The sequence below is a fragment of the Elaeis guineensis genome, chromosome 6, assembly GCF_000442705.2.
Source record: "Elaeis guineensis isolate ETL-2024a chromosome 6, EG11, whole genome shotgun sequence".
Lineage (NCBI taxonomy): Eukaryota > Viridiplantae > Streptophyta > Magnoliopsida > Arecales > Arecaceae > Elaeis > Elaeis guineensis.
In genome coordinates this window covers 12951553-12978577 of record NC_025998.2, presented here as the reverse complement: position 1 = coordinate 12978577, position 27025 = coordinate 12951553, and the positions used below count along the sequence as shown (strand labels likewise).

The window sequence follows — 27025 nt, the reverse complement described above, 5'->3', positions numbered from 1 at the left end:
TGACCAAGCATCTAATATTGCTAGATCTAATTAGCTGCTGATGGGCTTTGGGTCAGGCTAGTCAGAATAGGCCATGGACTGGGCTTGCATCCTAAATTTTAGGCCCATATTTGTTGGGCTGATTTTTGGTAGCCCTATGTCTAGCATACAACACATGGATAAGATCAAGCTCTAATCTATCTCGATCCTTCCATTCCCCTCGCTTCTCTTTTCCTTTCCCAATCCTTCTGCTCCTCTCTCCTCCTCTCCACATGTCATGCATTTTGTCCACTGCCACTATGGCTATCATTCTGATCTGTCGCAAGTGGGAGAGTGGGGGACATGGTGGTGGCATGGAGCAATGGAGCGAAGATGTAGCTGTGGTAAGAGGCAGAAGGGAGCAAGCAGTGGTAGTGAGTGCCCGAGGGAGCATGCTGTGTTGTGAGCAACTGAGGGGAGCATGTTGTGGTGGTGAGCAGTGGAGTAGAGCACATGGCAGCAGCAAGATGAAAGATGGGGCATGCGGTGATGGCAAGTAGAGGAGTGGAGAAGGCAGTGGAAGCAAGTGGCAGAGTGAAGCACATAACGGCGAGCGGCAGAGTGGAGCACATGATGGTGATGAGTCACAAAGTGGAGCATGCAGTGGTGGTGAGTGGCGGAGTATGGAACGCCATAGTGGCAAGTGGCGGAGGGCGGCATGCAGCAGTAATGGCAGAGTGGAGGTCGACTTTGTTTTTTCTATCCTAGAGAGGATAGTGGTCTATCCTAGAGAAAGGAGTACTTGATGGATGGTTGTGATACCATCAATTGACTTAAATTAAATCGGATACATATGTTTCTAGTTTTATATAATATGCTCTTTCCTTTCTCTGTGTTGGAGTTTATATGGATGGATGCATTTAATGAGAAAAGGTGCAAATATTTGAGGATGGTGGGGCAAACTTCTGCTCCTGCTCAAGGAGTATTCATGGACCCCAAATAACCTACCTGGGTTTGGAACCTGAGACACCTCCCCCCTCCCCAGTGCAACCTGGCACAGGAAATTTGTGTTATATATGGGAATGAGAGGAGGTATGTTATATGCAATGTATGTGATAGGATATGGCTTCGCTCAGAGTTGTATTTGAATGAGGCTGGAGCTTTGATGTTTTATTCTGTAGTTTGGATTGCGTAGTAGAATACATACAGAAATATTTTGCTACTCTCACACTTGTCTGCTGATTTAGGATATGGCTTGTGAACTATCTGACAGGTCCAATAAATGAAAGTTCTACTTGGTGCTGTTTGTTTTTGTGTTAGACTTTACTGTCACTTCTTCATAAACAGTTTAATAACATGTGTTGTTGGTAAATAATCTAACAGTTGAGGTGGTTGAAGCAAATGGGCAAGGTGTAGTTTTCTTTTTTAATAATCATGCACTAAATTTCCATTTCCAAGAATTATGCCTTCTTAGACATTCAGAAATACTTAATCTAACTACTGCCATTCACAATGATCTGGATACACAACAAATTATGGGACAGTTTGGTGGTTTTGGAGATGACAGGACTTTGTTTGACTGCTGAAATTAACTTCTGCAAGTAGATTATTATAATTTTTCAAGATGCTAAACCAAGGTTGTTCTTATATAAGCCATCTTAATTTGTGTCGTACCTATTTCTTTTTACTTTGGCATTGTAGCATGAATGTAATTTATCTTTAATAAAAAATGCTATGGACTAGTCAACTTACAGTGTTCATCAGCAAATTTAGATTATATATATATATATATTGTGTGGAGTTTTCCTATGTTGGGATTTTCGGGGGTTTAAGTGTCAAACACTTTGGACACCTGGTCACTTGGCGACGATGCCAAGTGTTGGCATAATTCTGCTAATAATATCCTTGTCCAAATGTAAGTTTCATTGCTGCTTGATACTAATCAACGTTGGTAACTGAATGTGCACATGATAAATTTGTTTTAGAGTTTGGGTTTTATCTGCTAGTGATTCGTTCACATTATGTGAGTAGAATCTTGCTGCTTATAATAATTTCTTATTGGCAGTTTGTGGACCTCTATGGAACCATTCATGACATCAGAATGGCATGGAGTCGTCACAGGAAACTATTTCCTCATATAATGAGGCCTTCATTTAACTACACTGTCCCTGAGAAAAATACCTTGGACAAGAGCAAGGAAGGAAGAAACCAAATGTTGGTTTCTCCATCTCATCATGTTTGCAGAGATGACCACCATGGTGGCTCTGATATGCATTTAATGGATGGCCCACAACTGAAAGACAGTGCTGGTTTTCTGTGTGAAGGGGTTACAATTGACAAATTGCAACCAGAAGAAGACAAAAATTGTACAAGTGAAAGAGAGGAGCAGGTGGAACTTGCTGAAGACAAAAAACAGTCTATACCAGAAGGAACTGAACTGCATGTGGAGGTTAATGGGTTAGTTTATGAATGTCCTGATGAGGCTGAAAACCCAGGTGTCTTGTCAGAACTCTCTGACATTGGGAACCACATTAAAGTACTCCCTGACCATGAATCAAGTGACCATTTAAGACCACCTGCACTTGATAATCTCTCAATGAATTCTCTAGACACTGATGCTCAGCAGTCCAACCCAATCACTTCAAATGAACATTGTGTTCATCAGGAATTAACCTCTGTATTGGATGGAAATGGAGAACAGAATGAGCACATTCATCAGGAAGCAACCGCCGTATCGGATGGAAACAAAGAACAGGATGGGGGAAATGCAGATGAGGTCTCAGCAATTCATGAACCCGATCTGAAAGACATGAAATCAGACACACCCTCTCGGGCATGTCTTCAAAATGATGACAGTTCTTTGCATCCAGCTAGTGACTTAGATCCTTCAGAATTAGAAATGAACTCACAGCTCCAAATGCAAGCCCGGTCACAAACTAATTCACATCAAGATTCACCTGCTAGTGGTGCATTTCCTCAAAATTCCAGCAGTGCAGGAAAGTGGTTTCAAATGTATTATGGCAGGCATGCTTCTGAAGATTCCAATACTAGTTCTCATGGTTATGTTCAAGTTTCGCAGTCTCAACAGTGGCAGGTTCATGCACAGTTGCAACACCCTTCTGCTTCGAACTCACAGATGCTCATAACTCATGGTTATCCATTTCAGCCTCAGGCTTCGAGTAATGCACCGGCTTCGAGTAATGCACCAGATCAGCAAGCTAACCAAACCCAAGGTCAATATCAGATGGCTGCTGCTCAAGCTTACCCAACTGGAAACCTTGCCTGGCCTGGACAAAATATTCAGCAGCAGGGTTTTGTATATAGACAGCCGCAATTAAGCACCCATACTACTTCCCAACCTCAGCCTGAAGTTTATCAGCAATCTGTCCAGGCTAATGAGCAGTACAGGTATTCTCACAGTTACCAAGGATTTGCTCCTCACATCTGGCAGTACTATCAGCAACATCTGTATTATCTGCAGCAGCAGCAGCAGCAAATACAGAACCATCTGCAGCAGCAGCAGCAGCAGATTGAACAACAGCAGCAACTGCAACAAAAGCACTATCAGCAGCAGCAGCATCCAGAGAATCAACAAGTGCTGCTTCAGGTACAGCAGCAGTCAAATAACCAACAAGAATCACAGCAGCACCTCTCACCAGAGCAAAATCAAAACCTAGAACTCCAGCAGCAACAGCAAGCATCCCAATCTCAGCAACAGAACCTGCAGATGCACCCCACACAGCAGCAGCAGCAGCAGCAGCTTCTATATATTCAACAGCAACAACACCTGTATCTCCAGCAGCAACAGCAGCTATACCTGCAGCAGCAGCTACTCCAGCAACAGTTATTCCAACAACAGCAGCAGCAACAGCAATACCAACAACAGGCACAACAGCTAATTACACAGCAGCTGCAAGGGCCACAAGAACTACTTCAACAGCAGCAGCAGCAGCAGCAGCAGCAGCAACAACAACAACAGCCACAACTACTTCAACAGCAACAACCACCACCCCAACTTCCTCAACAGCAGCAACAACAGCCAGACCTACTTCAACAGCAGCAGCAACAGCCAGACCTGCTTCAGCAGCAGCAGCAGCAGCAGCAACAACAGCCACACCTACTTCAGCAGCAGCAGCAGCAGCAACAAGAGTTACTTCAGCAACAGCAGCAGCAGCACCTATTGCTGCTCCAGCAGCAGCAGCAGCAGCTATACCAGCTCCAGCTGCAGCGGCAGCAGCAAATCAGTGCATCAGAACTTGAAGCTTTAAACATCACTTACTACCTTCAGGTGATTCATTTCTTTTAAGGCACAAATGTGGATCTATGTATGACATTTTGCTAGTTCTTTGAGAGAAGCTAAGGTAGATTTCTGGTTTTTTGCTCAATGTGGCATTGTTGGTGAGAATAGGAGGGTGCTGACTTATAAACAACCTTTATATCTTGAAGTATGACACCTTTTGACCTTTTGTGTGCGACTCCAACCAAATGTCACTACAACTGATGTTTTAGACATTTGAAGCCAACAATGCTCATCAGCTTTCTCAATTTCCTTCTATGGTTTTACAGGAAGATCAGGGCTAACCCAGCTAACTGCATTTTTCATTTAGATTATAATATCTATAATCTGTGCACTTTTATACACACACACACACACACACACACTCACACATATGTATGTATGTATGTATGTACGTACATATGTATGTGCGTATCTCTGTGTGTGCACGCGCGCGTGCGCGTGTGCCCGTGTGATGGGTACTCCCTCCTGTTGGGTTATAATTCTAACTTTACAAGCAACACTTTCTTATTCTTCTTTTCATTTGCGAGAAATACTTGATTACCATATTAAGATACTATCATGACTATGCTATTTACTTTGTGCTGAACTTTGTGACTAGCAGACTGTTCCTATGCAATACGGAAATAATCAACAAAGGCAGGATCGTCTCCAGGAGGCTGAGACATCTCAGGTAGCATTCAGGACTTGTGATATGGTTTTCTTAATGATCATGACATTCTGTTGTTGTTCACAATGACATGCTTCTGCTTGATTTGAATTTGTTCACAATGGCCTATTCAGGACTTGTGATATGGTTTGCTTAATGATCATGACATTCTGTTGTTGTTCACAATGACATGCTTCTGCTTGATTTGAATTTGTTCACAATGGCATATTCAGGAGTTGTGGCAGATGCTCGTGCATAATCTTATGATAAATTGTTAATTGACAGAGATACTCCTCAGATTTGAAAAAGTGTCTGCCATATTTTAAACAGAGATGGGGTTGCTGCTGTGATAACTTTTGAGCATTTTGGATGGTGAACTTTCATTTTTTTTGGCTTAGCAGAAAATTCCTCTTTGAACATGAAAGCGGTGTATCAAGTAGTAGAAGTAACTGATGTGGAAGATGAGAAATGGTGCAGATAAACTGAGAAAAGATACATGAAGAGGGAGAATAAATTTCTAGGAAATTAGTTTTTCTCCACAAATAATCATGTACCACAATAGTTTCTGAATAACTTTTAGATGTTCAGTGATGTATTTTTTAGGTGTGGATCAAACTTACTAAGAAAACCAATTTCCAAGAAATTGTTTTTCTGTGTCTCCCTGAACTTATGTTCCTAACTCTTCTAAGAATGTGTAATTCTAATACATCTAGCCCTCTAGGCATTGTTCCTCATTTCAACTATTTTCTGGAGTCTTAATCCATCACCATAAAATCGGTAATTAAATATTGATAAATACTGTAATTATTTGACCTTCACAGGACATATATCTTTGCAGGGTGAAGGGGCTAATCTGCAGACTGCTGAACAATCTGGTTCTTCTTATCCCTCCACACCACAGAAGGGTGCCACAAAGCAGTAAATTGACCAGCAAATGCACTAATCTACTGGTATGGAACTTGTTTCAATAAATTTTGTCAATGTTTTTGCTGTTTCATTTGCTAGTAATGGGCTTGTATCGTTAGTTTTAAGAAACTGGTAAAGAACGACTCATTTGTCGCAGATGGATATGTAGAGAGAATTTTCTACACTCTTATTGAGCAGATTCCTGAGCATTTATCAAGATCAGTGGTTTCTGCCTTCCATATGTACTGCCTGGTCAAAGAATCCCCTCTTTTATTACCTGTGGATCAAGTTTACTTGTGCCTAGATGCCATTTTATTAAGCCTTAAAGGTCCTATGATAAGTTCCCATGCTGCTTTGATTCATAAGCTCTATGGGCATCCCACCTTGAAGATAGGGAAGAAAGCTAGTTGAATAAGAGCTGTCTTTCTATTTTATGGCTGCAAGGATTTAGGTTACATTGTCAGCCTTTATTGCACTATGCAGAGGCTTCCTGAAACCTGGGTTACGATAATGGAAAAGAAAGTCTCCTGAGCTATAAGCATGGAAAGCCATGTAAAAGTGATCATCCCATACAGCATGCTAACTACAATCTTTATGCTTGCCCTCTTCCCCTTATGAGTAAAATTTTAGCTAGCCAACATTTGTAGCAGGCACCAGTTTTGAAATTCCTGTCTAGCGTCTGAGCCAGTGCGGGTCACTAAGGGGTCTTGTTATTTATCTGCAGTACCTGCTGGAAATCAGAGTTTAGCCGAACTTTTTCATCATTCATCTATTAAATTCCCTTAGCAAAAATCTGATCACTTTAAGATCAACATGACTGCATCATTTTTTGCACTGAATCTTTTGGATCCCTTCCGTGTGTTGGCCCAAAGTGATTCCTTGTAAAGAAAATCATCCAAGCATCACCTTAGTGTTGTTGGATGCTTGGATAAACAATTATCTTGAAAATGAAGTTTCTTTTGGTTGCCGCTTGAAACCATTTGGGTTCATTTTCTACCTCTGATTGTTGCTCTTTGACTTTCTGGTAATTACTCAGCACATACTTTACAGACCACTTCCTCTTCCAGACCTCCCTGCTGCTTAACAGTCTCATTTCTCTCTATGCATAAACTCCATATTTTATGTAAATTAGCATTTAGCAATTAAAGGGACTGAAATTCCTCTCTTGGAGCCTGATCTGTAACCCTTTGCACCATCTGAATCCTTACAGCTTTTTAGTTTTGGAATATATTGGACATGATATCCTTATTTCAGAATTTAGAAAATTAAATCTACTGCAAGTAGAAACTAGTTGGGAGCAAATCGCATCTGTGCCTTGTTTTATTTCTAGTTGATTACACTGTTAAATAAAATGTGGCTCAAGTGCACAGGATGAGTAATAAAAAGGATATGCTTCCGTGGATATCAGGTAAGAAAAGTATAGCATCAGAAATGGATAAAACCTCGGATTTGTACCTGATCAAGGAATGATAGTGGAGAACTGCCTGAAATGCTATATGTATCTCCAAATTGATATGAGAAGGCTTGGATGGTAAACTTGGGTTTGTGTTTTGAGGGGCATAAAAAGGAAGACTTAAGATATAATGGATGGAAGTTGTAAAAAGGATTTGGACAGGAAGAGGGGAGAAAAAACAATAACAATGAATGGAGCTTTTAATAGGAACAATGGCATAGATCTTCAATGCTGACCCCAAGGCTAGCTCGTCATGGTCATATTGTGTAGAAGTTTCAAAGGTCATGGTTAGGGATTGAACCGAAAAAGAAACTACATTTGGCATCTTTTGTATCCCCAACTAAGTGCCATTCATTTTGCAGAATAACATCTTTTTTTTTTTCTTAAAAAAAAAGTATACGGATGAGAAAATAGCAATAATCCATTTGATATATCACTGTGGCCTCAACCTAAGTAATATGGGTACTGTGGGAAGCCATACTCTTCTGGGAAATGGATGAGATATTTACCTAAACTAGTATGTCCTTGAGCAGATCCCATGTTAGCCCTAAGATGTTGGTCTCTAACTGGAAAAGTAAATGCTTAATCATGAGAACTTTGTACCCTGATGGGCCCCTAAAACTCACTAGGAGAAGCAGCAGAAGCTATTCTTTCTCCAGCACATGCACATACAATAAGTGATCTTTTATGTAGTTACTTAGACAAGAAGTGCTTTATGTTATTATTCAATGGATATCATAAATGAAAAAACAGAATCCAATATTCTTTCATCATGAATATGTCCTACACAAAATTTTAGTATTGCCATAATTATTTTATGGATGTTAGGATACAGATGACTATATGAAGCATGCTAAATGGAAAAAACAACTTTGCTTCTTCGCTCGGTAGGATACAAGCAAAGGGCTTGTTGGTTGCATGAGGGAGTTAAAAAAAAAAAAAATGAAGACTTGAATAGGAGGGTCATGGGGTGTTCAAATTGTAGCTCTTAGGTTTGTAAACTCTTAGAATCTTTGTTCTTTATCTTCTAGTTCTTTGATTTTTAATTTCTAATTTTAAGTAATGCTCCTCTTTCATTGGAGCTTAGTAGCATGGAAAGGTGTCTAAGATGAGAACTTCATAGAGATCTAAATAAATTGTCATTCTATCAAACAGTTCATGTATTGTTATTCAGTAAATCCTTGTATATGGTCACCTTGGGAAAAATATTTGTCTGCACATTGTGGTACCCATAGATAAGTCTTGATGTTTACTGTTTTATATTTTTGCTTTGTACATTATAGCTTGTGGTGCTGATGTGTGGGACGACAATGCTTGTTATTTCCATTATTATGCATGAACATCATACTTTACGGGAACGTAGTAGTGTAACAAACATTCTCTATGTCAGAAGAATATAATGCTTGTTATCTATTTTGATCCTACATTCTAAGAGGTTGGAGCTTATTTGACCTGGCGGAGGTGTTTGGGCCTTTGGGGAGACATAAATAGGCATGTAAATGCGAAATGGTGGTAGTACAAGATCTTGATATCTCATCATCATTTCTATCTCTGTTCATCCATTTTCAATCTCTCTTGTAAAAGTTGTCGCGAACTCCTTTCAAAGTAGTTTTTTGGATGATGATTCATAAGCGAGCTGCTTTGCTTGTCACACGGGGAACGCACATCCAAACATAACGTGATGATATGTGAAGTTAGGCAGCCTTGTCGGGGATGGCACCGGCAATATCTCTGTCTTGTAGGGGTCCGGTACTGTGGCACGTTATACATTGTATTTGGTTTTATTACTAGCCGTGTGAACTGTTCCCCTTAATAGAGTGGACGCTCTTCCCATTTATTTCTACTGCCGCTTACACAGCGGTTCTTTAAATCCACCACAACTCAATTTGAGTATGGTCCAGCAGGTTGTTCCCTCAGAACTCGATCATTAAAAGGAATGCAGGAAGCCGGTGAGATGCTTAGTTTATGAAGATTTTGTGTCAGTTCATGAACGTATATCGACAGGCCTTGGACTGATCGGTCTAATTCTGGCCTAGTTCATAGATTGAGGATGAAATGGAAGAAGAGATCTTTTTTTCACTATTGTCCTCTATAATTAATTCGATCTGTTCTGGGTGAATGCACATGTGGTTCTCTTTGGCGTTATCAAGGCAACAGAGAGTTTACAATCTTTGGGTTCACCAGTACTGGAGATTTCTAGTCAGGCACTAGTGCTTAACGGTAATATGGGTGATGGGGCCATATTGTAATGGGTCCGAAAAATTTTAGCCTTGTTTTATTTGGACAACTTGTAGAATTTGGTATGCCATCTTCTGGTCAATTGGAGATAATGTTCAGGCCATCTTCCATACATACGTTACTGTCGTTGGCACGTGCATGAGACAGACAAACAAACTAAATTTTTTTAAGAGAGGGAAGGCCAGAGCCACCTTACACCATACCCACCCCACTCAGAAGCCGGAAACTGGTTCGTGTGCATTCCGAGTCTATGCTCGTGGAACAGGATTTTAAAATGAAGCCTGATGCTTCTCCGAATCAAATCCCCGAGACCTCATCTAAGAGGCTCATCCATCCGAGCTAACACTGTATGACAAACTACTTTAATCATCCATCAATTTTCCCTTCTAATTCTGTTGTAGAGAACACTAATACCCTTCTTTTTTATATGCTGCTGGCTTTTTTGTTACCGTGATTACATGAAGTCGCTGTCATTATTAATTTGATACGATTTTACTCCTATCAAGGGGGACAAGGTGAATGCGTGGAATGGCAGCTACATAAATAAAACTCAAGCGTAAAAATGCATCCTTAGCCCGTTTTCTTTCCATCATAATTACTTGAATATTGCTTTCAAACCTAGCTTCATGGCAGTATATGATTGCTCCTCTTTCTTCCATCCTTGTCTTGCGTCTACCGTTCAAAACCCTCCTCTGAATGCCAGGGACCAAGCTAGCGGAACAGCCCGGAGTCCAGCACTGCTTTAAATGCCGCAGCGCAGGGCACTGGGCAGGAGTCAAGCCAGGAGACAACCAAAAGGAGACAATAATAGCAATCACTGTCAATTGTACGCACGCACTTAAAAGGATGACAGATTATAGTGTGCATTCACATGGCGTACGTACTTCAATTGTTGCCACCAACTCCCATTTATGTAGACCACATGGATTTTTTAGTGGAGCTGGTGGAGTGGAACATGACATGTCGTGCAACCAAAATGCCCTGGGGCACTGTTCGGCTCTAAAAGTTTCTCGCTCGCATATGTATTGTTTTTCTTTCTTTTTTTTTTTTTTTTTGGTAACAGCCATATATGTATTGGTTGCTAGCGTGAAGTCATGGCTCGCTTCACCTCTCATATGCAGCACCAGTCCTCTCGTACCATATTCATGTAGAGATTTTTGCATGAGTAAATATATGTATCCTAACATTACTTGACTTGCTGTTATATATTTTCTTTTTGAAGAAAGGAGGGAAGCCCATGCAATAATTATCGAGCTTCGGTGGTCGAGATCACCACTGAACATGTGAACACACACCCTCTGTTTCCTAGGCATAGAGATATGATCACCATTACAGGTTAAGTTCTTCTTCTTCTTCTCTTTTTTTTTTTTTTTTTGGTGGGGGTGGCTGGTGGGCGGGGGGGAATTTGAGCCGTCTCATTGGATGAAAAATAAATGGTTTACCATAGCTTGTAAAGAAAATGCATGTGAGAACGACCAGAAAATTGAAAGAGCAAGCAAGTTAGATCGCAATGCTTATTGTGTTTAGATGTTAGTGATGCAGAGCGGGTCTCTTCTTGCACATGCTGTGGGTGAAATGAGCAACAAATGCTTCACCCATTTCCATTAAAAATTATCTAAAAAATAAGTATTTTACTTTCATTGGACGTCTAATTGTAGTAAGTTTTTATCGTCAAGTATTTTTCTCCGTACTCCACTATTTGTTCTACTGTCCGCGGGTGCTCTGCCACGCTAAGTTTCGGGTATCCGTCTCGATGCTCCATAATTAATTCCACTGTGCGCGCGTGCTTGGTCCGACGTTTCCATCAGAGAAGTGGTTCGGATTTGTTTTAGTTAGGGTACAGAAAATAAATTCAAAGCACTAATTCGCTGGAAGAATAACGTGAAGTTGACCCATTGGGAAACATAAGATGTGAAAAAAATTATAGCGCCTTCTTTTGGTAGAAAAAATTTACAGTTTTTGCATCACTGACTCCTGAAGCAGATACGGACATCTAAGTAAGGCAACAAGAGTTTCATATAGAACTGTTTTTTATGGGTAGAAATATGCAACTTAATTTCAATGGACATAAATGAGGTCGAAGGACAATTTTTCTTTTTCTGTATGAGCTTGCAGATATCCACACAATTCTTACCTAAAGCCGATGTTGAATTTTTAAACATATTCAGCTGTGCATTATAGGATTCATGTGCACAAATAATTAGGTTTAGATTGCAGCCATTTGCAAATAGCTGCAGGTGTGATGGATATAGAGCTGAAATCGGATCGAATACAGATAAGATAAGATATTATCATATTTATATTTATATTTATTTTATCTGATAAATATAAATATGGATATGGATATTATTCGGATATAAAAATTCATATCCATATTTGTTTTGAATAAATACGGATAAAATTTGGATACTGAAAATATGGATATAATTATAGTATTACTTAGATAATTAAACTTTATGACTACAGAATCAAGATATTATTAAATAAATAATAAATCAAATAAATAATATATTTATATAGTTATATATTTTTTAAAAAAATTAATAATTATTATATAAAATTATATGTAAATTCAGGTATCGGATATGGATCGGATAGTTATCTATCCATATTCATATCCATTTTTCTTTGACGGATATGGATACGGATACGAATATTAGTCAGATTCTCAAATTTCTATCTATATCCAAATTGATTCGGATACGAAAATAAATTCGAACGGATAATATCCATACTACTTTCATCTTCAGATGAGTAGGTGCCGACTGTGATCTCGTGCCTTTCATAAATTGCATGTAAGAAGGTGCGGGTGTGTGTGTGTTCTCTCTATCTTTTCGGTCTCATAAGATGGTGTATTTTTATGGGGGCATTGGATCCTATCCCTTACCTTCTTTGTTCGATCCACAACTTCTCCTAATACCGTAATAGAGGTCGTCAATCTATTCTTTGCATGGAACTGATGTTGGTGTTTTGTTTCTCTTGCTTCAGCATTGAAAATGAAAACAAAGGCCTATTCCTCTTTTATCTGCTCCCTATTTCCTCTCGCAGGCAATTAAGTTCTTATGGGATCAGTGGATGAGGACCCGAAATCATGGCAGTGTCATTTTCGGTGCCCTGTAAGTTGGAGGACGGAGTTACTACAGTGGCAGGTCTTGATGAGGGGAAGGCCTAATTGGAGGTCAGTGGAGCCAGCACCATGTGATGGGTGGCAGCTCCCTTGAACTCACTAATTGAAAACTCCTTTCTTAGTGACTAAATATAAATAGCTTGTTTAGAAAATGTTATACAACTCAAAGACCACACTGCCAAACCATCGTTGTCATATTTTGGCTGCTGTAGTGCTAGCTGCAAGACATACATACATACATACATACATACATTTGTCATATTTTGGCTGCTGCATGTATTGCTGCTGTAATGGTCAATCCCGTAGAGAGTTTCATGCAGCAAGAAGCAATCGGTGCAATTTACAGGAGTGGTGCGGTTCTCGGGAGGGCCGGTGGAACAACGACACGTAGCAAAGCACCGATCGGCATGAGGAAAATTCTTGAGATCAGCTGGCAAATTATAGTGGTCTTCTAATTGTATGACTGGAGTTAGATTAATGATGTCCATGTGGATGCCAATGCAGTCGCCTGGTTAAACAATGTGTTGGGATGATATCAGTGCTAGAAATTGATCTCGTTATAGCAAATATAATACACACTACCCAATCCAACATGCCTATCATGCATGCATCATCACAGTAGGGGCATTGACGCCCAAATTTTGCTCAGTATGCGACACTTTTGTTCCATTTTGTATTAAATAGTTCTTGAAGCGTTATTGCTATAAGTAGTCTCCTTGAGTCTACTTCGTGTCCAAGCAAGATAAACATAAGAGGGGTGATGGAAAGTAAGGGATATTTGGTTCGTAATCAGAATCAGAATGGGAATGAAAATCAGAATGGTTTGAAATCGGAATCAGAATGATCAAATATTTGGTTCGTAATCGAAATCGAAATTAAAATGAAAAATTGAATCCATAGAGGAAAGTAGGGATTGAGCTCTATATAGATTGAGCCATTCCCATTCCATCCCAGAATCGGAATCGGAATGGAACTCCTCCCAACCAAACGGTTGGAATGGAAGTCATCCATTTTGATTCCGATTCCAGACCTCCATTTCTCCAACCAAACACCCCAAGAGTACCTACATCGATTCTTTCATTGTAGCATAGCTGGATTTCTCCTTTGTAGTTCCTACTATTCTTCTTGGTATATGCTTCTTGATTCTCCTTCCAATTAATACTCTAGAAAGTAAAAATAAGTAACCCAGTCAACAGAAATGACGTATTTACCGAATTGATTATAAAGAAACCAATTTAAAACATTTTATTGATTTCTACCAAAGGAAGAAAAAATCAGCGACTAATGGCATTTCGCAATGCAACGGAATCGCACCATGCGTATCCTTACCCTTGAATAAATGATCTGCATCAAAAATCTACTTGCCAGTAGATCATTTTCATGTTCATGATTAAAAAAAAAATATCACAATAAATTTTCTACTATTTCATATAATTTGGACGCATGACAGATTTATAAATCAAAGGTAGTTATAATTCTCTTTTTATTAAACATCAATATTTTCAATAAATTGAATGGCACTTAAAGCTGCACAACCAACGTAAATTTACCAAAGAAATTACCTAAAACTAGGTTGTAAATGAATGTGCATTTTATAGAATAATTTTACATGTGTATTCTTGTATCATTCATTTGTTTGCTGCCGCAGTTTTACCTTAAGAGAGTTGATTGATATATCATGTGATGTGGGGGGGTTTGGTGCAATTTATTAAGTTAGTGTGATTGATTGTATGATTCATGGTATAAATAAAAAAAAAAAAAAAAAAAAAAAAAAAAAAAAAAAAAAAAAAAAAAAAAAAAAAAAAAAAAAAATATAATACCTTATATCACACCTTATATCACATGATATATATATATAACAATTTTAGAGATATATTTGATAATAAATGAGATCTTGTAGCATGTTCATATTTTTCACCATCCATTGATGTAGTGCCACACGAAGATGTAAAAAAAGGAAAAGAGAGATAATATCCATCCCTAAATTGACTTCTATTTGTTTTTGATCTTAAAAAGTATAAAAATAAAAATTACAAAAAAAAACAAAAATAAAGAATCTTTTAATAATTGGAACCCACTATTGGAACCAATGGACCTATTATTTCAAATTTGTTAAACCAGCTAACGTTATAAAACCTTCACCGGTGCAGTAGCCCCGGCAGCGTACACCATTGGATGGTCTCTCTAGTCATTACACTTCCACATCCATCTTCCATTTTTCTTATAAATATACCTTGCTCGGTTCAATTCATGGTTTAAGAAGGAAACCAAGGAGAAGTGCACCAACACAATTCGGTCACCAGTTAAACTTTTTATTATAAATAATTGAGCACGTATCAATATTCAACTTTCCCACTTTAAAGTAATAAATAAAAATAAAAATCATTAATCAACTTGGAAATTAAGTAGTCCTGCCAACGAGTCGGGTTCGAATCGAAATCTGGATATGCATATCCGGACTCGCTCTTAGTTATTGATATCAGATCCGGATCCGAATACCTGATGGGTCTAGCCTTAAAGTATCGGACTCGAACCCTAATGGGTCCTGGATATGCGGATCCGATTTCGAGATTCGAAACTCATATTCAAAATCATTTAAGACATCAGTAGCGGTAGAGAAATCGAATCTCGATGGAGGACAGTGGTGGAGAGGGAGAGGTGGCCCAGATGGCGGTGGAGACGATGCGAGGCAGAGAGAAGGGATGCGGAGCGGCGGAGCCATGGAAGACAGCGGCGAAGGGGAAAAGACGGAGAGGAGATTGGATCTCTGTAGAGAGGAAGAGGGAGAGGAAGTCGAGAGCAGGAGAGGGGGAGGCTTGGCGCCTTTGGAGAGATCAGATCTTGATGGAGAGATCTCGGTGGGAGGGAGAGCGGGAGACTGAGAGACTGAGAGAGGAAGAGAGGGAGACTGAGAGATAGAGAGAGGGAGAGGATTTTCTCCATCCACGATCTTGGTGTCGGGATCCGACTGCTGGCGAACGGATCTCGCGACGAAAAAGGAGAGGCAGGACGATCAGAGCGAGAGAGGAGGGGAGAGAGAAGCACCGTCGAGGAGACAGAAAGAGGGAGACTGAGAGACAGAGAGAGGGATTGGAGAATTCAAGAATTGAGATGTAGGAATTGAGATCACGATCTCAGACCTCAGTCGTCTAGAGTTTTTTTGCCCTTTGAAAATTTTAGACCGTATCTTTAATCTAACGGCTCAAAATATTTTTAATATATATATAATATTATTATATTATATTATTCAAATTTTGAATCACCGAATCTGGATATTAAATATTCAAATTCTATCTAATTATATTATAGTTTATTAAGTCTGAATCTAAATCCGAATAAATGGATTCAATACTAATATCAGATTTAGACCCGTCGGATAAAAATCTAGCGTCTCGGACCAGTTCTACGGCTCTAGGATTGGGATTGCAGAAACAACACCTATGCACGTGTAAAGCACGTGCTAACAACTGTTCATTTGCTTCCCTGCCGAGTACCAACGCTTTTCAGTGGAAGTCCCGGGACTTCAGATGCCCAACAAAATAAGACGAAGAACGGAAGGAAACCAAATCGAAGGGGACAACCAATTCATTCCTTGTACAAAATAATTCTCCAACGTATAGCAAGCAAAAGAAAAATATTTCTTTCTGACGAAAGCAAAAGGATAATAGAACAAGTCATATGGTCCAAAGCCACCAATCTCTCGAGATCTCGAATCCAAGAACCGAGTCCTACTCTGTACTCTTCCTCTCCGGCCGCTTTCTCACCCCCCTTCATTCCCGGCCAGCATCATGTACTTGTCCCTCCTCGTCAGCGCCGTGCACTCGAACCCAAGCGCCTCCGCCAGCTGCCTCTGGATCCAATTCGCCACCTCCGCCCCGCTCCGCCGGCCACCGCTGCACGTCATCTCGCGGGGCACCCTCTCCATGAACTGAAGCCGGTACTCCGGCATCGGGTTCATGAAGAACAGCACCGGGTCCAGCCACTTGTGCCCACTCGCCGTTGTCCCGTAGAACATCGGCACCTTCGTGTCGATCGCCACCGGCACAATCTCGTCCGCCAGCTCCGCAGAGAGCGGGCTAAACCTCAACAGGTACGGCTCCCGGCACGTCGTCCCCTCCGGGCACACCGCAAGGTCCCCCTCGCCTAACAACCGCCGCATGGTCTCGGCGTCCGGCTCCCGGTCCCGCCTCAGCCGCACCGCCTTGATCGGTGACATCATCTCCGACAACGGGCTCAGGCTGTACGTCACCGCCGGCACCGATCGTTGCAGCGCCGCACTTAGCATGACGGGGTCCAGAAGCGTTCTATGGGTGCAGACGTACAGTACTCCCTTACCTTTGCCTCCGCTGGTCTTAGCGTTCATGGTGGAAGGGTTGAGGCCGTCGACTCGGAAGCGCACGCCAGTAAGGGCGCCGATGACCATGGCGACGTTGTATGGGAGGATGAGACCGAGAACGATCCGGATGGTGACCAGGGCTATGCCCATGGGGAGGTAAAGGAAGAGGGCCAAGGTGGCCAGAGGAGTGGGGAAGAAGGCCAGCCTGCCGTCGTGGAATATTAGAGGCCTTGGGTATTTGTTTCTTGGCATTACTGCGTTCATGCTGCCGGTTGTTTTGGTGGGGTCTTCTTTGCTTACTACGTATGCCTCCTGAAATGGCTTGAGTGTTAGAAAAAGAGCTAGCAGATCAGGGACTGTCTCGTAAAGAAGAGTGGGAGACCTATGGGCCATGACCACAAGCCGTGAAGAAAATTAAGGATTCCTATATTCTTAAGCCTAGTTCTCTAATATTCTTGTGGACTTTGTTTGCAGATCATTAAAATATAAAGATTTTGACTGAGAGGGACGCTGGCTTTTCATGCACTCTGTGCTATGCTAGAGCAAGATCTTGTTACTTTCAAGGAATATAATGAGAGGGAAGGAAGAAGATAACAAACCTTGCAGTGTGAGAGGAAGAGATGATCATGAGGGTTGGAGGGGTTCAGAAGGGTTAGATCAGCCTTTGTTTCCCCAAAAAGGTCTTTGAGGACCTTTTGCTTTTGAGATAAGACACGGCCAGAGATGAGGCCAGTGAAGTAGCTCCCTCTAACAACCTGGAGTTCAGTACCTACAACCTCATCCACGGATAAGTACTCCTTGAGGAAGCCTTCCACCATGACTCTGGGCATGCCGGTGAGAACCACCTTTCTCCCAGTGGAGGCCAGCACCTCATAGGCTTGGAGGTGGAGTGTCTCGAGGTAGAATTTGGGGAGCACTGCCCTTGCGACAAGGTTCATGTTCTTCGTTTTTAGGCCACAGAAGGTGATGAAAACCATGACTCTCATACTCAATCCCCCATGGTGGCCCAACGCCCAGAGAAATGGGAAGGAAAGGAGGAGGAGGAAAGCCCTGAGGATACTGCCACCTTCGAAGGCCACCAGCATGAAGTAAGGGAAGAGAGAAGAAGATCGGAGAAGAGTGCCTTCGAAGTCACAAATTATACTTTGGGCCTCCCTCCCATCCAAACAACACTTGGTCACGCTGGAGTAAAGGGAGAAAACTTGGTGCAATCTAGAAGAGTTTCTATAGAGGAAACCATAGTTTCTGAACTTCTTAGCCGCTCTATAAAATATGAACAGCCAGCGTGCTACCATCGTTAATAGAATCATGGGAACAACCATTGCCACCGCTTCTTCTCACCCCTTCTCTCTTCTTATCGATCCTCTTCTCCAGTGCTTTATGGTAGGGAGAGGCCGTAGTTAAGGTGTAGGAAGAGTACAGAGATGGTGAGTACATATAACATTAATAAAGAAATGGAGATCGATGGTGGTTGGTGAGAAGTGGGGTTGACCATGGGTTGCCATGTGCTTTCGTGCACCGCTTACATTAATGGGGGCACCAAGGCACCAAACCACACGGCTTTCTGGCGGGCCAGCGGTATCAGAGTTTTGGGAACCCCTCGGGAAGAGGGTTCGGTCCACAACCCGTCCATGGCCACATTAAATGGTTCTTGGACCGCCTTTATCGGGGCATACGATAAAAAAGCCTTTTGGACCAGGGCCATCCCGACCTAGCTTCCAGTTCCAGTTCCAGTTCAATTGGGTTTGAAAAGAAATTATTGCACGAGATAAGGTCCCTGATGCAAAATATCTCACTGTTGGGAAGCTGACTGAAGCTAGAGGGACTTGCTGCTTTGCTCTATCGATGAGCCTAACTTTTCGGAGAGGAACTCTAAATAATGGTTAGTAGCTGTTGCTATATATATGTAATATTATTCCACAGAGATATATCTATGATCGCATGCGACCATGTGAATATGCATGATACATCAAGGCTTTCGCGCTGTAATTTATATATATTTGTATGCATGAATTTTCCCTTTTTCTCTCTCAGTAAACTTACATATTTGTATACATGAATTTTCCCTTTGTCACTTGATGTGATGCGGAAACAGGAACACTGTCATGATGAGTCCGATTACGTGCGACCATGTCATGATACATGAAGGCTTTTGCATTGAAATATTAGCGATAGAAACTAGCTGTGATTTATGAGGTGTGTGTGCGTGGTTATCAATCTTTTTTGTTTGTTTCCCTGGATGAGAAGAATATTGAGCGAGTGCCTTGTCTGTGTGAGCGATCGTCACTTATAATAGCTCTCTTTTTTTTTTTTTTTTTTTTGGGTAAGAATCACTTACAATAGCTTGACGTTATGCAGGAAAGAGAGATTCGATGAAGGTTGGACCTGCTATTACGGAAATTTGAGGACTTATTAGTTGGTACGTTAATTATAAGAAGTCTATACACCTATCATTGACGAAGCCTTGGCCAAATCCTAAGGAAACCAGATGAGTACACCTTATAAGTTAAATGGAATGTATCTGTCACAATACATGAAAAATAGGAAAAGTTTAAAATCAAATAGGGACGTCGTAGACATCTATAGATTCTATACTAGCTCTTATATACTGCACGTGTCAAAGACCAATTACTATAGCATAAAACCAATTGGCATAGACAGCATTCATGTATCTCCACTCTCCATGTCTTATGAGTACTGTTCTCATTTTAATATATGCACATCTTCTAGTTTAATATCTATAGGTTTCATAGGACGCGGGGAGAAAAAACTACCGAACAAATTAATAATTGTGTTTATATATCCAGTTACATAAATAAGCCTCTTTACTGTCCATGTCTTATAAATATTTCCACCTCAATACATGCACATCTTCTAGTTTAATTTCTAGGTGTTTCATAGGAAAAGAAAAAAAAGACTACCAAATTAATAAAGTGGGAATGTATTTATCACATATTCTTATTGACAAGAGGTGTTACTCTCCACCTTCAGCCTGTTGCATCGATACCAGCTGAGATTATCTACCAGAAAAGGAAATAGCATGCTAATGAAAAATATTCGATACAAAGCATTTTGTAGGGAAAAATCTCGTTGTCCATGTTAGAAGGGAGTGCCACCGCATGCATCACTGACACAGTGCATGCGCGTTTTAACATATTCAGGAGGAAATGAGTACATGGGAGATATCCTCAAAAAAAAAAGAAAAAAAAAAGAGTACATGGGAGATAATCGCGCCCGACATTACTATTAATGGGTGACATGAAGCCTATTACAGCTTACGGAAAGGAAGTGAACATTGTAGCAAGGCACCGTATAATAAGATGGTATTCTTCTATAATTCACGCGTTGGATGAGAAATGAGCAACCAGAAGCAGTCCCGCCGCTTTTCTATCAGTGATTCAGTGGTACACTTAATTTTATGCATGCCATTTTTCTTTTTAAATTGGATGCCTATATCTGATTTTCTGGCTACACCTATTCCATTGTTTTAGGGCTGTCAATTTTAGCTGATTCATCGTATGTTCGATTTGATTCAATCTTAATGGAGTGAATGTTATTCAAACTTATTAAAATTTGAAACAGATGTGGATTAGAAAAAATATTTAAAGTAGATTCAGATCAAATACGAATAATGATATATCCCGCCATAAATTTATCCAAATATAATCTTAATCTAAATTCATTCTCAAAAATTATAATTATTTTATAATATTTATTTGATGAGTTTTTTATCTGATATGATTCGATCCAATCCGATCCCTCTTATCTATCTGATCTGACTCGATTATATCTCTTTTTGACTCGATTCGATCCGATTCAACTCAAAATAGATACAGAAATGGTGTTAAATTGTGGAGCAGGTATGAATATTAGCAGATTCAATGCATATCTGGTCTGTTGCCATTCTTAATTGCCAAAGGTTATACCATTTTTCTCGATTTTTTATCTTTTGAAAGTTTGACTCTTCTCAAGGTGTTCTGAGTTTTCTTCAGAGCCAGTTTAATTCAGTTCAGAAAAGCTGAAGTAGGACAGATGTGTTGGACAAAACTAAAAGCTAGAGAGCTAGTATATAGCTTTGGTGTTCGTCTGAACGAAAATCTGTATAGTAACAGGTACGAACTGTTAGTGGCAAGTGCAATGACAGAGTTGAACAGTTTTTGAACAAACAATGAAGTATATATTATCTTATAATTCAAGCTTGAAATATTGGGATAAAAAGAAGATAAAAGATTGAAACTCATGAAAATCAAAAACTAAAATAAAAGGAAGAAAGAGACAACATTTTGAAAGTTTGTCAGCAGATCAACATTTTCGATCAAGAATTTATCGAGAAGAAGTCCATTTGTGCAAGGACTCTGGTCCACCACGAAGGCGTTCGAAAATCTTTTTGATTATTCTTGGCTTTTTTTTTTTTCATTTTTTTTTTGTTGGACGGATGTATCTTGGAATTAGCAAAGCAACCTTCCATCTTGTCCGTTCTTCATCCTTCTAGCTTTAAGTTTTCCCTGAATTGTAGCAGACTGCTACTTGATTTGATCTTGAGATGATCAGCCATCTTCTTTTCTAAGCTAACGTGCTGCCATTCAGAAAATGTTCGCACTTACTTCTTTGCCAAAGTCTCCAAGCTGAGCTAATTTGTAATCTTGCAAGCTCTTCCAAAGAAGAATTTAGCTAATTATATTACACATGACGTAAGAGTTTGAGATGTATATGTTATTTATGCATTCTCCATGCACGGGAGTGAGGAGTGTTTCAAATAGAAAAGAAAAAAAAAAAAAATCTTGAAAAACCACTGGATGTCAATGTAAGTAGAAGAAGTATATAAAAGTCGGTATTATGAAGAAACTATTCTTTTAGGAATATCGAAACTTTTTTATTTTTGAGAGGAATGGAGGTAGCCAGATGCTGCCATCAGAATTTTATTAAGGAAAGAAATATTTACAAAAGTGAAGCGAAAGAAGAAGTAGAAGAAAAAGAAGAAAAGAAGAAGAGAGAGTTACATAGCTAACAACAATGAGTCAAGATTTTTCCACAGTCGTCTATGGTTCTCCTTCATTTTCATTGAGCATAAGCACTTCCAACTATGGAAAGTAGGGAGTGCCTTTTAGGATGGAATAAATGGGTTGACTTCTTCACAAGAAAATTTTCTTGTTTCGTTGTCGCCAAATCTGTTAGCAAACGACTACAATGAGCTGATCATCGGCTCACTCTCATGTATAACAAATTCCAATTTTCCACTAGCCATTTAGTCTATAACTCATGAAAATTTGTAGGCCAGCCTTTTAACTTCAATTGAATCTTGATGGTAGACCAAATGCATTTGGAGACTGAGCACCTTATACATAAGTGATTAATTGATCCACCACTGTTACCACACAATGGGCAACCTGCACCAACATTCCATTCTTTTTTTCGGTAACACTTTATGAAGCTTGTTCTTTAATACAAGCCAAAGGAATATTCTAACTTTCTCTGGAATAGTTACTCTTCAAATGATCTTATGATATGGGCATCTCAAACCATCATGGTTCAAAAAATTACACTGTGAATCAACAGAATTCATATCGTTTGGGGTTAATTTCCATATCGGGATATCAACAACTCTTGAGGGTTTAACCAAGAATCTCATAACGAGCCTCCAACTCTGTCTCTTCTTGTGACAAAGGTTCTCACACTCTAATATAACATGATAGAGTTCTCCAACTCCAATAAGGGATCACAGCAGTAGTATTATGCTTAACTGCTTTGTTACATAGGCCTGTAAAATAAGAGCAAAGTGATATTGAGTCTGACTATGAATCATCCCACAAGTGGATGCTATATCTATTCCCAAGTTTGAAAGATATGTAGTTTCAGAAAACATCTTTTTGTCTACTAATATCTTCCAAATAGGTGACAGCTTAACTAGGAATCTCGAAACTTGAATCCTTAACTAGGAGCCTCGAAACTTGAATCCTATATATTTGAGATAATATATTTTTTTTTGGTAGGGGATAATATAGTTTTTTCGTTCCAGTTAACGTTACATACCTCTGGATTCATGCAGGGAGGTCGTCTTAAGACTCGCCGCCGAGAGGTCACCTAATGGCGTAGCTGCCCGAAAACAAGCTGTCATTGGACGTGCATGAGGCTTTGGAACATGGAGGAAATCGAATATTAGATCAGATAATAAATTTTAGTAGCTGGAAGACGTCACACTCCCAACCCCTACGAGTAGATCTACATAAAAGAAATGTCTTATTTATCAAAAAAAAAAAAAAAAAGGTCTTGTACCATGGGAGCGAGGACTTTCATGTTTGATTGTTTCTCCTTTCTTTATTACTTTCAATATAAGCTTTGGCTGTCAACGTGATAGAAGATAGTAACGAATCCAATTCTTTATTGCTGTGACCACTTTTAATTTTGTGTTAGGCATGCACTAGATTTTGACAGTCAATGGATATGGTTTGCAAAATTAACTAAAATGCCCAAGAACGAGTAAGTAGCACTGAGAATCATCAGGGATGAAATATCCATGTCAAATTATAATTATAATAATGTCTCAAATTTCCATATACATATAAAATATTAATTATAATAAAAATTATTGCATTGAGAGTCATACAAATTAAACTTCTTTGTTACGAAAGATATCAAGTTTGTTTCATAGTTCCTCTACTCATTTACTAGTTACGAAGATGATTAGATTAGAAGTGTTGTATCCGGACAAAAAAGATGAAAAAGAAACCAGCTACTCAAAATTTTCTGTCACTTGAAAAAAAAGGTAAAGAGAGGAGCGGTGCAACTAGAAAAGGATATCGCTCGATTTGCGTGGGGGATTCGACTGGATCGTAGAGGGATGCTTCTCTAGGTCAGAGGTTCGACCATGGTTCGTCTTCGTCTGGGATCCCACCTGTGGGGAAGACTATGCCGGGGAGGAGATCTGCATCCCCCCTGGTAGACGACCAATTGGGACCGATAGGTTGGGGTCTCAGGTTATTCAAGGGCAATTAATGATGATGCTTCCGATGGTGTTCTTCCAAAGCAACAGAAGAGGAGGTCGCGTTGTTAGAAAGGCGATTTACGAAGGTAGTGCTTTGAGATTAGCTGGCCAAATATTTTCCTTGGGGCCATGGCGGTTGGGCTTCCACCCTGCTCACAATGCGCTGACTAAGGCTAGGGTTTGGATCGTCTTCCTGAGCTATTGCTTGAGTTGTGGGAGGTTGGTAAGAAAAGAAAAATTATGGCTGAGAGGGTACTCTACGTCTTGATACCTGGACCCTTAATTCTACTAGATTTGGTTATGCTCGAGTTTGTATGTTGCTTGACCTCACTAAGCCTGTCTGCCCAGGAGCAAAATTATGGTACATGCATGATACTCACCTTTGGCAGCAATTCACCTATAAAAAATTACCCGATATATGCTATGCTTGTGGTCAGATAGGTTAAACCTTGGAATCCTGGGGTTGTTCGAATCCTGCAGGATTAGAGGCTTCGTTGCTCTTGGATCTCTGGATCTGTGCAGCTAGGGTACCGGTTGATCATATTGCGGATTGGCAAGCTTCTAATAATGCTACTACTGGTAGATAGGCTGACTTTGGTTGGACTCAGCCTACAAACACTACTAGGCAATCTCCATCATGGGACCAGGTGATGAGTGATGCGGAGGTTCCGATCAAGCCGATATTCTCTCCGTTGATAAATTTAAATTTTAAGGAGACAAATGAACCCCAGTCCATAGATAGTACTGTCTTTGATTTTTTCTGCTAAATCCATGATCTTAGAAAGAGATCATCTAATCACAAGTATTTGTGAATTATGTTAAAACCTTGATTCGGAATCATAGTCCTAAAACCATCCGATTTTTCAAAACTAGGGTAGAGACTCAAGCTTCTATACGTATGCAAAGACCGTTGGGACCCTCCTGGGATATTTATTTCATTTTGGCTATTGGATTGTTTGGTGGTATAATTATTGCTTAGTAAAAACATTTAGGCAATCTCACTTATTTTCATGGTAATGGATAAGTCATTTTTTAGGTTTTTTATCTCCCTAATGAGTGTACTTGGATTTTGGGGATTAATTATGCAAGTACCTGTATGGTTGAGCATTGCATTCTATAGACTCAGATTCAAAATATCTTAAATTTGGAGGTTCCTATATTGCTTGTACGTGATTTCAACTACATTTTGAATAAGAAAGATTAGAGGGAGGTAAATCCTTTAGGCTTGCTAGGGAAATTCATGAATCTTGATCCTTTATAATGGATATGGGCCTTATGGACCTGTTGGTGTAGTTCCTCCTCATATGGGATCCACCGTATTAATTGAAGGCCTTAAAGGAAAGATTCACGTAACTAGGAGGAGCGTACGGAGAATCTTATGATGCATGGAATAGGTGGCGCATGGAAATGCATGGAGAGAAAAAAAAAAAGGTTAAGCAAACTTTGCGGAACCAATACATGGAAGATTTTTTGAGATGCGGAAACCTCGTGCTGCACAACAAAGGAGTCCATAAAGGACTCTAGCTCTCGATGATAAAAAGGAGGGCCCCGTGGACGTGGTGGACAGAACACAAGAAAAAAAAAAAGAGAAGGTTGTGAGCCACCAAAAGGAGAGAGAGAAGAAGAAAGGCTTAGAGGATATTTCGTTTAAGACAAGAAAATAGAAGAACATTGACAGGAGCAGTTCACTCAACCTCAGATTAAAGTTATTCCATCGAGGATTCTTCTGTAAATTTGTTAAATCTTGGATATCTTATTTCTTATATTAAAAGTGGTGTTCCCGACGTAGTGTCAGAAATTTTTTTTTGTAATCCAAACTATTATTATAGTGGAAGCTCCTTGCTCTGGTCCCTGTGTGGACGTAGGCTTCAGCCAAAGCTGAACCACAAAAAAAATTTGGTATTCTTGCGATTATTGTGATTTCTCTATGCATGTTGTTAGCATGATTTTTGTTTTCACTTTATCTATTATTTTTCAGAACTCAAAATCCTAACAAATGGTATCAGAGTTTGGTTCCACCGAATCTAGAGTACTGTAGAAAGAGTTGAGATGCTAATAAATAGTGGGTCAATCTTCATCAGGCACTATGATCAAACTGATGCCAATCAACTACTCAATTTGAAAGCCTCGCATGAAAGACTTCCTTTACTACAAAGATCTTCACGATCCAATCGAGAAAGTTAATTGCTCAGTTTGATAAGATGTCAGATAGAGAATAGAAAATGCTCAATCGTAAAATCATTAGGCTCATCCAATAATGGATTGATGATAGAATCTTTCATCATATTTTAATGGAGGTCAATACCCAGTCTCTGGTTGAAACTGAAATGTCTGTACAAGAGAAAGACGGCTCAAAATAAGGCATTCCTAATTCACAAACTGACGAACAAAAAATATAAGGAGGGGACTTCCATGGTAGAGCATCTAAATAACTTTCAGAATATGGTGAACTAGCTCGTCGTGATGAAGATGGCGTAAGATGAGGAGCTCTAGGCCCTACTATTGTTGAGTTCCTTGCCTGACAGTTAGAAGACTCTGCTAGTGTCTTTAATCAATTCTTCACCAAAGGGTTCGAAAGCCTTAGCAATGGTGAAAGACTATATGCTTAATGAGAAAGTCAAAAGAAAGGATCGAACAAAGGGTCTTGAGCAACAATGAGGCCCTCATCATGAAAAGAAAAGGAAGAAGTAACCATAGAGACTTCCAATCTAACTCAGATGATAGCTGTGCTAAATCACAGAGGAAATCTAAGTTCTAAAGTGGTAGATGTTATAACTGTAATAAATGGGTTCACTTTAAGAAAGACTGTTGATTATTGAAAAAGGAGAAGTCGAAAAATAAATCAAATGGTGACTCCAGCTCGGACAATGAGATGACAGTAGTAGCTTTAGATGGAGAGATGACCATTGTTTGTGGCACAATAGATGATGATTTTGCAGATACTATTAGTTAAGACTCTATTTGGATGATTGATTCGATCGCTTTGTATTATATTACAGTGAAGCATGAATTATTCTCATCTTACCATTTTAGTGACTTTGGGACAGTAAAGATAGAGAACGATGGAGAATCAAAAATT

General features: G+C 39.8%; 2 protein-coding genes across 11 annotated transcripts in view; one reads left to right on the top strand and one right to left on the bottom strand.

The window, feature by feature from the left end:
• LOC105047193 (uncharacterized) overlaps window positions 1-10762 on the top strand; it is a 32374-nt gene extending 21612 nt beyond the window's left edge. For 3 of the 10 annotated variants that reach the window (XM_073259213.1, XM_073259206.1, XM_073259214.1), the window contains 4 exons: window positions 2024-4246; window positions 4860-4928; window positions 5726-5854; window positions 8092-8621. In XM_073259213.1, coding sequence (XP_073115314.1) covers window positions 2024-4246; window positions 4860-4928; window positions 5726-5854; window positions 8092-8154 — 2484 coding nt within the window. In that variant the 3' untranslated portion in view covers window positions 8155-8621. Of the gene's footprint in view, window positions 1-2023; window positions 4247-4859; window positions 4929-5725; window positions 6087-8091; window positions 8622-8696; window positions 8899-10204; window positions 10696-10723 lie in introns of those variants that run through there. The other 7 variants (XM_073259207.1, XM_073259210.1, XM_073259209.1 and 4 more) reach the window with 7 other exon arrangements.
• A 5424-nt stretch (window positions 10763-16186) lies between these two features.
• LOC105047194 (glycerol-3-phosphate acyltransferase 1) lies at window positions 16187-18371 on the bottom strand. Its single transcript, XM_010926012.4, has 2 exons — window positions 17564-18371; window positions 16187-17276 (listed from the first exon to the last, which is right to left on the bottom strand). Exons 1-2 carry the CDS (start codon window positions 18284-18286, stop codon window positions 16389-16391), a joined length of 1611 nt encoding a protein of 536 aa, XP_010924314.2. The 5' UTR covers window positions 18287-18371; the 3' UTR covers window positions 16187-16388.
• Between the last annotated feature and the right edge of the window lie 8654 nt (window positions 18372-27025).